At 56.7% G+C, this 10,576-nt stretch overlaps 1 protein-coding gene across 1 annotated transcript; it reads right to left on the bottom strand.

Annotated features, from left to right (window-relative positions):
- Nucleotides 1-2,609: 2,609 nt before the first annotated feature.
- CUNH16orf89 (chromosome unknown C16orf89 homolog) lies at nucleotides 2,610-10,401 on the bottom strand. The gene is made up of 7 exons (XM_037504581.1): nucleotides 10,186-10,401; nucleotides 7,349-7,498; nucleotides 6,687-6,837; nucleotides 5,512-5,629; nucleotides 4,395-4,530; nucleotides 3,700-3,801; nucleotides 2,610-2,643 (listed from the first exon to the last, which is right to left on the bottom strand). Exons 1-7 carry the CDS (start codon nucleotides 10,391-10,393, stop codon nucleotides 2,627-2,629), a joined length of 882 nt encoding a protein of 293 aa, XP_037360478.1. The 5' UTR covers nucleotides 10,394-10,401; the 3' UTR covers nucleotides 2,610-2,626.
- Nucleotides 10,402-10,576: the final 175 nt, after the last annotated feature.

The following is a 10,576-nucleotide window of genomic DNA, read 5'->3' as shown; positions in this document are numbered from 1 at the left end:
ATGTTTTAACTCATTCTCATGTGACGAAATTGTCCCAGATGGATGGTTGGCTGCTATTTTATTTTTTTTAAAGATTTATTTATTATTTTTTAAAGACTTATTTATGTATGCAAGAGCTGGGGTACAGGCCAGAGGTGTGGGGGGTGAGAGGATTCACCAGAGACAGAGTGGGGAGCAGAACAGACAGATTGACTGAAATACACTGCTGAGGGGAGCAGTGGGGGAGACAGGAGAGGTCTGCTGTGCCCTGGGGGTAGCTCCCTGTCCGGGGGTCGAACTCGTGCTGCAGAGGCTGTGGAGAGCTTCACAGTGCTGCGACTTAACGCCTTGCACCACCAGGGAGGCCCTGCTATTTTCTATTTTGAGGCAAAGTAAGATGATAGACTTGAAAAGCCTTCCAGCCCAAGGACTGGGTTTTAGCTGTTTTTTTTTTTTTCCAAACCTATTATCTGTCTTTAGCACCTGGCCCAAAATAAGAATCCATGTCCTTATTCAAACACTAGTGTCAAAGGGCCAGCGGCACATGGGGCCAGTCAGATTGAGGCTGGCCACGGGAAGAGCTGGCTATACGTTGGGAATGAGAGAAACCTGCATGGATCAGCTGTCCCTTCTGGGCTATACCAGTCCCCAGCTAACATGGCCACCACCGTGGCAGGGAGCACTTCCTGTCACTCAGAATTAAAGTTCGCGCTCTCAGGACTCTATGTAATCCTCACCATGTGGAGGCAACACTGAGGAAGGTGCTACAACGACCCTAGTTGTCCAGATGGGGAAACTGAGTCACAGAGATGCTCCATGACTCTGCCCCAGGACTGGAGCCTGTTCGTGCGGCACCTGGGGTTTGAACTCAGGTAGCCTGGACACAGAACCACACCGCTAATCATTAGACTATTCTGCCTTCTGTAAAGTGACACAACAGAGACTTGACGTGACATAAAGATACCAGAGGGGCCTTCCTGGTGGCGCAAGGGGATAAGCACAGCACTGTGAAGCTATCCGCAGCCACTGCAGCCTGAGTTCAATCCCTGGCCAGGGAGCTGACCCACACAGCGCAGCAGACCTCTCCTGTCTCCCTGTGGCTCCCCTCAGCAGTGTACTTTGGTCAGTCTGCCTGTTCTGTTCCTCACTCTGTCTCTGGTGGATCCTCTCATCTCCCACACCTCTGGCCTGTACCCCAGCTCTTGCATGCGTGCATAAATAAATCTTTAAATAAAACAGATACCAGAGCTCCCTGCATGGGATTCAGGCCTTCTGTGCTGCCTCTCAAGGCCCTCTCTCCAGCTCTAGGCCAGGACTTGAACTGTCTTTTTTCAGGGGCTCTTATTCCCCAAATGAAGACGCACAGCGGACATCTGAGCAAACCGTCTTTGAGACTAAAGTTCATGGGTCTCGTTAGAATTTGGGTTGTGTGGGTTTGAGGCTGGAAACGGAGCCATAGTTGTCTGAGGGCTGAGAAAGAAGACTCAACCCCGGTTCCACTGTTCTCCATTTATTCATCTGCTCCCAGGCACGCATGCCCCCCAGCCCCAGCCCCCCAGCCCCGCTCCCCAGAGGGGATGCCGCTCGGCAGCCTCGCTCATCTGTTTCTCCAGCTGTTCCTCTTCCGGTGTGACCCAGGCCTTGAGGCAGGAGGGGCCGGAGGCTTCTGTTTCATTTTGCAGGCGGGTGGTAGGTGCGGAGCTGGCCCTCCGCGGGGGGTGCTGGCGACGCCTGCCACGGCTCTCCGCTGGCTAGCGGGTACCCGGCCAGGATGTAGAGGAAGCCACCCAGGGCTGCCACGGCCGTGGCTGTGTTGTGGGAGGAGCAGCCATCTGGGGAGGGAACGTCCCCAGGGGGTGCCAGGTGACCACCATGGTCCCACCGGGCGTGCTTTCCAGATTCTGCCCAGCCCGCTTGGGGCCCCAGCGGCTCCCTTTCACTCTCAGGCCTTCTAGGCAGTCCCTGTATTACAGGTGGGAAAACTGAGGCTCAGGTGGCAGAGCCGAGCTCCCCAGTCCTGGGAGCCCACACCCCATTTCTTGACCCTGATGACCTCATTGCTACCTGGATCGGGCCTGCCCGATCCCCTGGATTCCCAAGCACCTGCCTGACTCGATAACCCCGTAGATGTCACTTAACTCTGGATTCCAAGCGGCCGCCCACCTGTAGGGTCCAGCAGGTGCCGGGAGCCAGGACTTTGTGCCCACAGACTTGGCGAAGGGAAGGGCCTAGCACGGCCCTTGGAGGGAGGGGAAGGCGGATTTCAGGAGCCTGATCAGCCAGCCTGCCGTCCACACTGACGCGGCCTTCCACATGCCAAACGTATCAGGAGCTGATATTAACCCTGCCAGCGCTGCTTGGCCCCCACTTTACAGAGAAGGAAACGGGCTCAGAGAGATTCTACAACTCGTAGTCGGAAGGGGTCAGCAGTGCCTCAGCCTAAAGAGCAGGACTTCAAATCCTCTGCCTTGGTCTACACCGCAGCCCCTGCTCCAAGGGTGTGTGCAGCAAGGAAAAGAACAGCCACCTCCTGTCCTTTGGAGCCACCTTTCTCGGGGTCTCGGTCCCCCGGGCATTTTCTTTACCTATAAATTGTTTTTCTCGCCTCTTCACTCTTCTCAAAAGATGCTGTTGGTGTTGAGCGGGTTCAGGGAACTCTGCATCCTCAGGGGTTGGGGACAGCAAAGGAAACTTCTCAGGCAGGTTTTGAAACGTTACTCTCTAAACCTCCCTTCCCACCCCCAAGCAGCTCAGGGCTGCCCTTGGCCTGGAGGTGCTTCCAGAAGCTTCCTTGCATACCTGTCTGCAGACCCTTCCACAGGACTTAACTTTCTTGCCTACTGAGAATTCTCAGGCTATAGCTCTGCGTCCCCCACCCCCCGCACCTGCATCAGGAGGGCCAGAGCAGCCCCTTAAAAATGCATCATCCAGGGGTCTCCCTAGTGGCGCAGGGGTTAAGTCTCAGCTCTATGAAGCTCTCGCCAGCCACTGCAGTCTGAGTTTGATCCCCAGCCAGGGAGCTACCCACATGGCGCAGCAGACCTCTCCTGTCTCCTACTGCTCCCCTCAGCAGTGGATTTCAGTGGATCCACCTGTTATGCTCCCCGCTCTGCCTCTGGTGAGTCCTCTCACCCGCTGTACCTCTGGCTGACACCCCAGCTCTTGTATGCATAAATAAAAGAAATCTTAAAAAAAAACCCGCAGCATCCATTGCAGCCCCCTCTGCAGGAGGGGAAACTGAGGCTCAGAGAGAAGTGACTCATGCCAAAGGGGCCAGTGGCCAAGTGTCACACGCCTGGTGGGGGCAGCCCCACCTCCTCTCACCCCTCCTAGAGGACCTTCTCCCAAGGGTGCTTCTTTCTCAGCCCGCTCTCACCCCCGGTGGCCCGGATCAGGACCCGTGACTATTTCTTCAGGGGATTGTTTAGATGGTTTCTGCCTCTTTTCCTGAGAGCCCTGCTTTCCCCAGAGCCTAGAGCAGCACCTGGCCCATGGAAGGTGCTCGGAGGACACTCACTGAAGGTCTGTTAATGCAGGGACAGGCCTGCACCTTCCAAGACAGCCTCCCACTGGCAAAGCTGTGGCCTCCAAAGTTGTGTGTGTGTGTGTGTGCGCGTGTGTGCATGCACGGTGCATGTGCCTGCATGGGGACAGCAAATCTCTCTCACACCCTGGGCACCAGTCCTCCCTGCCCTCCCTCTTGCCCCTGCCCCCGCTTACCAGGTCTCCCGAAGCACCCCTGCTGCTTCTGCCAGCCAAGAATGGCCTCCAGCCACTTGAGTTTGTAAAAGTCTGAGAAGCCGCTGATTCCACAGAACATGACTGGAAGTAAAGATGGGGGGTCTCTGTGGGTGGCCCTCAGGCCTGCTTCCCCCAACACCCCTTGGCCCCTATGACGCCGCCCGCCACCTCCCAGGGCAAGGCTGCATGCGAGGTGGGCATGCAGCTGGGGTCTGGAAGGAGGCAGCCTGGGCACTGCCCCAGTGAGTGGGGCTCCCCGCCCAGGGTCTGCCCCCCATGGAGGGCCTGGGTCAGGGCCACTCAAGAATCAGGGTCAGTGGAGGGAACTGAAGAGCCACACCAAGAGGCAGTCACTAGGGACCCCCTTCTGCCTCCCATCCAAGGCCTTGAGGGTCTGTCTGCGGCCAGTAATCTATAACCCCACGCGGGGCTCCGTCGCGGGCACACAGTGGCAGGCTAAACACAGATGCCAGCTCAGTTTGCGTTTCTACGCACGACAGGCAAACATTGAAGAGCGTAAGTATCGCCCATGCGGTATTTGGGATACACTGACCCTAAAAATGTATTCAACGTGTATCTGAAGTTCACATTTCACTGGGCATCTGTATTTTCCCTTGCTAGCTCTGGCAGGCCTACTGTGTGCGCATGCGTGTCTGGGGGGCCGCGGGACCCACTGTTCTCCATAAAGATGTCCCGCACGGGGTAGGCATATCCCACGGCCTCCACTCTGTGGTTCAGGTCCATCATGTTGGCGCAGAAGCGGCTCATGTAGCTCTGGCTCTGGAAGAACAGCCCCTCTGTGCAGCCCTTCTGGGGGAGCAAACACCGGGAGACCAGGAAATCGGTGGTGGGGATGGCAGATGCACGCCAATACGGGGTGCCTTGCAAATGGCTGCCTGTGCTGCAGATCCTTTCCCTCCCCCACCTCTTGGTCCCCACCCACACTCCCAGCAGTTGGGGCTCTGTCTGGGGGCGGGTGGCAGGGTTCTAGGCCCCGCTCCCCCATGCAGGAGCTGTGGGATCAGGCTGCTCAGTCGGCCTTTCTGAGCCTCCAGATGCTTCCAGATGCTGCTGGGAGTTGCACTGAAGGGGCAGCCATGACTAGGGAGGACACTGCAGCCCTGTGGCTGCCACTACATTCTGATTGCAGATGAACCCCGAACCCGAACCCAGAGGGCAGCTGGAGCACTACTCCAGTGTGGGCTGGGGACTGGTGCTGGGAGAGAACTGGGGGTGCGAGCAGGCTCGAGAAACTTCTCCAGCCGTGTGCTGGAGTCACTTCCTACCTGCTGAATTTAACCATCAAATAACTTTCCTTGTTATTTGGTTCTTATTATCTTCACGACAATACTGATGTGTGAATAACCTTTTTGAACAGAGACAACAAACCCTAGTTTCTACATAAAGAAATAGACATGTTTTAAGATGATGATGGTTATTTGGCAAAGTTTGAAATCTTGGGTTTGCTAGAGCTTGGGTGCTGGGGAGCCGGGGCCGGTCTGGGGGTCTGGGTTCACCCTCTAGGAAGGGACTTGTTCTAAGTCCTGCTCTATTTGTTGCTGCTGATCTGCCCCCCACCGCCCCATGACCCAGTTCAGCACGCAGAGAAAGCTCTCTGTCCAACAGGACCCCACTCCCTTCTTCACCAATCCATTGCCACTCCCCTTCTCTCCTGACGTCCAAGCGAGGCCCACACTCCTGCTTACTTTCCTGGTGCAGGGTACACAACCACCCTGCCAGGCGACCATTTATGATCCCCCTTCTCGGGCTGTGGCCCCCACGGGTGCTCACCATTCTGGCCATGAGGAAGAAGAGCAGCTGGTGGGACAGGGAGTAGCCCCAGCAGCTGGGCTTGGTCATGAGGGTCCTGCAGAAGTCGGAGACCCTGCAGGGCTGGTGGCTGTCTGTCCTGGGAAGAAGAGAATCGGGCCTGGAGTCGGCATTGAACCCAGGCTGAGGACGTGGCATTCCTCCACCTGAGTCTTCTCTAATTACCAGAATATCTCCCTACCCCCAGAATCCAGGCACCAAGCTGGGCACAAGGGGCTGCCAGGGGAGATACAGGCATCTTCATGGGCTAAATCTACCCCACCCAGCACAGGGGAGGTGACCTGGAGCTGTCCTGGGCTGGTGGTGTTGCTGGGACTGCAATTTCCCACGGTCCCGTGGACACCTGGGAAGGACTTTCCCAGCACTGCCCCTAAACAGCAGGTGCCTGCACCCAGACTACTGGGGTCTGGCCGCATGCTCTGCTGTACCAGGTCTCCCGATAAAAGGGGCACAGGTGTCGTCCTGGAGCAGTGACCTGGCCCAAACCCTCCCTGAGGGAAGAGCAGGGGATGGGGACCCCCCCCCCGGCACCTCTGCCCCCTCGCCCTGCGCCACCCTGCTCCTGCTGCGCTTTCTGAGGCTCCACACCCACTTCAGAACAGGGGCCAGGTCCTGCTTTCCCAGACCTACGAGCCCTGGGGAGTCGGAACAAATGTCCTGAGAGGCCGCCTCCTGCAGTGAGTCAGAGAAGGTTGTGGAGAAGGAAACTGGAGCCAGGCCTGCAGTGTGAGCAGTCACTGAGGCAGAGTGGAGGGGCCCACAGGCTGTGAGGGAGGGAGAAGTGCCTTTGAGGGTCTGAAAAGAGGCCCAGAGGGGCTGGACCAAGGGGCCTGGAAACCTGGAAGGGCAGCAGGAGTCGGGGTTCACCGGGAAGCTTGTCGCTTGAGGTGGGTGGTCATATGGGGTTTTGTAAACTCCCTGTGGTATGAGGAGAGGGTCAGGATGTGGGCAGGAGTCCCAGGTGGGGGGTGGGGTGGCTGGACAAGGCTGGACAAGGGGTTGGGAGGGGTGTCTCGAGGTCCTGGGTGGGGGAGGGCTGCCCCTGCTTGTGACCCCTGTCAGGGACCTGCAGAGTGACTGGACGGGAGCCTGGCAGAGAGGGGTGCCCTGGGTGCTGGGGGAGCCGGGGCACTCACCCTGTTCCCAGCAGCTGCACCAGACACTGGTCGCTGTGTTCCTCCGAGAAGGAGTCCTGGGCCTCGAGCTTGGGATACACCAGGGAGGCAGTGGTGCGGGTCCAGGCAGTGGGGAGCTTCCAGAAACCAGGCTGGAGGATGGGCTGGAATTCTGTCAGAGAGGGGGGTGGGGAGACCCGGGGGCAGTGGGCCACTCAGTGCTGATGCCACCACCAGGTTCCACCACTCCCAGCCCAGGGGTCCCACCCTTGCAGCCCAGAGCACACCCAGTCGGACAACCCCTTTGAAATACTCAGGATGCTCTTTTTCTAAAGAAAATAATAGTAATAATAATAAATAAAATCACTAGGACCAGTGTGGGGTGGGCTGAAACTAAACCCACTACACCCTATGGCCGCTGGAGACATAAAGAGGTAGGGCCCCTCGTTTGCCCCTACCCTCTGGTCTGGGACCTAATCCCCTGCCCCCTTTGCCTGGGCATGAGCTGCACAAATGAGGGAGACATTCCCTGCTCTCCACCCCCTAGTGGGTGGGAACCAGTGTCAAGGCCTGATGCCAGGCCCCCAGGAATGGTGGGTACAGATGGCCCCCCCCAGGTTATTTTAGTAAACTGCCCGGGGTACTGTGTTCTGGGAGAAATGGGCGCCACCCCAGGCTGTTACCTTTTAGGTACTTGGGGTCGCTCAAGTTGAGGTAGACCATGGATGCACGCAGAAGCCCCTCCAGCCTCTCTGCCAGCTCCCCCATGCGCAGGCTCAGTGGCTGCAGCAACGGGTCTCGGGTCCACACCTCCTGAGTGCCTTTCAGCTGTGCTGGGAAGGAACAGGGTGCCGCCACCCGTCACCCACCATTTGACAAAACACGTGCGCAGGAAACAATATCCTGAGTCCTGACGCCTCCCAGCTGCTGAGGGAAAGAACTTGCTGAGCTAATCAGAAGTTAGGCCTGGGGACGGAGGGCGCTAAGTTGGGCCACGGGGCTAGTGAGTGAAGGTGGTGGCTTAATTTCTGGAGGCAGGTTCACAGCCTGCCTCTAATGGTTTCTTGTGGGGTGAACAGAGAAAGTCACTTAACTTCTCCACTTCACTTTCTCCACCTGTAAAACGGGGTAATGATAGTTTTACTTCTGGGGGGTGGAGGCTGTAGGGAACATATCAACTAAATACATAGTAAGGAATTAATATCCATAGTGCAAAGCAAGCACTTCATAAATTTCATAAAGTTTAGATAATAGCATTAATTAGGGAGACATAGGGATTGCTCTGCAGGAGAAAATGATCAGAGAGGGATTCAGATTTAGACGGAGAGCTATGGACAGTTGTTCAGGTTGTGCACCGCACAAGGGCAACATATTCTGATTTGGGTTTTGCACATGTATTTATTTATTTTTAAAAGATGTATTTATTTATGCATACAAGAGCTGGGGTGTAGGCCAGAGGTGTGGGTGGATGAGAGGATTCACCAGAGACAAAGTGGGGAGCAGAACAGGTGGATCTATTGTAATCCACTGCTGAGGGGTGCAGCGGGTGAGTCAGGAGAGGTCTGCTGTGCCGTGAGGGTAGCTCCCTGGTCAGGGATTGAACTCAGGCCCAGTGGCTTGCGATAGCTCGATAATGCTGAGACTTAACCCCTTGCACCACCAGGGAGGTCCCCGGGTTTTATATATGTATTAAAGCGAGTTTCCACCTGACGGAAGTCAAGTGACTTGAGGTAGGGGGCCCTTTACTTATAATTCTCACCAAGATTCCCTAAGGACTAGCAGTGGCCCTTAGTGGCAAAGTAGAGTGGTGGCCAGAAAGAGATGTGAGGGATGGCATCAGCTCAGGGTGGAAAGGTGAGGGACATGGTTGGGCAGGTGCCTTGGGGCAGGGGCTGGTGTTGGGGAGGGTGGATGAGAAGGGCTCTGAGCACGTCCTGCAGGGCGTGGACAGGCTGCCATGCTTGGCTCCCTCTCCATGAAGGAATTTAGTTCTGAAGCTGTGGTTCTAGATCGCTTGGTTCTCCCGGGCAGATGGCACCCAGAGGTGTGCCCAAGTCATCAGGGAGACCAGGTGAGCCCAGACTGCTTCATGGTGATCCGGGGTCCCCAGCTTTGTTTCTGTTTCTCCCCAAGTGAGGCAGCTGCTGCCAGCCTGGGGAACTATCACGGCTGGTAGAGCAGCCACAGAGCTCCCAAAGTGAGAGCCTTATCCCTTCCTTGGACTTGCTCTGTGAGCTTGGACGCCCTAATCCCATATCTCCCTAGTAAGGAAGGGGTCATTGAGGATTTCGCTGAAGGCTGTGGGGGAGTCAGTGAAGCATGGGATTGTGCCCAAGGAACCTTAACTTGTCCTGTCAGTGCCCCCAAAAGGCAGCAGCCTCCTTCCATCTCTCCCCACGAGGCAGAGACAGCCCCAGGGCCTCTTCCATGATGTGTATTCAACCCTGCTGGACGCCCTGCCTGCACTGAGCATGGACTTGAGGTCAATGCCTGGTCCTCCTGCCCCCAGCAGCTAAGGGGTGACCAAGCCTTCCTGTGCCTCAGTTTCCCTACCTGCAGGAGCACACAGAGCCCCTTCCTCTCTGGGCTGTTAGGTGATTACACACGGCAGGTGCCCAGGCAGGACCCATACCAGTTTGGGGGAGCACATCACCACTTTCGTGGTGGACCCCTTCCTCCATCAAAAACATACTTTAAAGATTTTGTTTTACGACCATGTTGGTGTGGACACCAGATGTGTTTTGTTACGTGTTGCATTTTCTTTGACTTAAAGTTTATTTTTTTCTTCTGATTTGTCATGGGTCCCTGAAAGTATCCCATGCCCGAGGGAAGCTGGCCTTGGTGTAGTAGGCAGGGGCAGCACAGACTTTGAAGGAAGTTTATGGGAGGGCGTTTGGTCTCAAAGTGGGGCAGGGCGGGGCCGCTAGGGTTCTAGTCACTTGAGTCTGAGGAACTGCAGCGTGCAGCTGCCACAACTCTCAGTGTGAGCCGGTGGCCCCTGACTTGCCTTGGCCAGCCTCCAGTCCCCTCCTCCAAGATCCTATATCCTGCAAAGCTGAACAAACACTTGCTCTGTTCTGGGGCCTCCAGGTGGCTTTGGCTGGAAGTAGAGGGAGCTGGGGCTCGAATCTGATGTCTAGGGTCCTGGTTTTGTCCATCCCCACCCTGGGGGGGCGGGGAGTGGGTTGTGGAGCTCCCTCCCATAAATTGAGCAGGGTCCTTCAAAGACCCTGCTCCCTGGGCCCACCTTGCTCGGCTTGTCAGGAGGAGGGGTTGTCAAACAGTCTATTTCCTCCTGGGAAAATTATTTACAAATCTATTCTCAAGTGGCCTTTGAATCCTTTCTACTTCCAGAAACTATTTGGTAACAGCAGCCTGCAGACCCCCCCAAGGAGGAGTAAGCCCCATCCCTCTCTGTTCTAGGCCAGGAGGTAGCTGGGATGCAGGGGACAGACTGGGCAGGGGCAGGTGGAGAAGCCAAGTTCAGGGGCCATCAGGTAGAGAGAGAGGGCGCACTCACCTTGCAGGACGCGGAAGCCCACCGCGCCGTCCAGGTTGATTTCCGGCAGCCTCTTCTTCAGGAAGGAGGTGGCTCTCTCCAGCACAGAGAGGATGAGACCGGCCAGGGTGGCCTTACCCTCTGGAGTGTCTGGTGGGGACAGGGGGGAGGGACACAGTGGGGGTGCTGCCAGCAGCAAAAGCAGGAGCAGCAGCCCTGGGCTGGACATGGCTGGTCTTCTCCTGAGACTGCTGAGTGCTTCAGTCCAGATCAGCCCGCCCCACACGCCTCCTCCCGCTTCTCCCCCACACCCCCCTGCAGAGCTGCAGACAAGTGGCCAGGCAGGACTGCCCAGTGGCCTGGGGTGGCCTGGGCAGAGGACTCTGGGAAGGACAGCAGTAGGGGGCTGATG

The sequence above is a fragment of the Talpa occidentalis genome, unplaced genomic scaffold (genome assembly GCF_014898055.3).
Source record: "Talpa occidentalis isolate TD23 unplaced genomic scaffold, MPIMG_talOcc4v2.1 talOcc4.12, whole genome shotgun sequence".
NCBI lineage: Eukaryota > Metazoa > Chordata > Mammalia > Eulipotyphla > Talpidae > Talpa > Talpa occidentalis.
The sequence above is the reverse complement of the archived record's forward strand: the minus strand, read 5'-3'. Positions and strand labels throughout refer to the sequence as shown.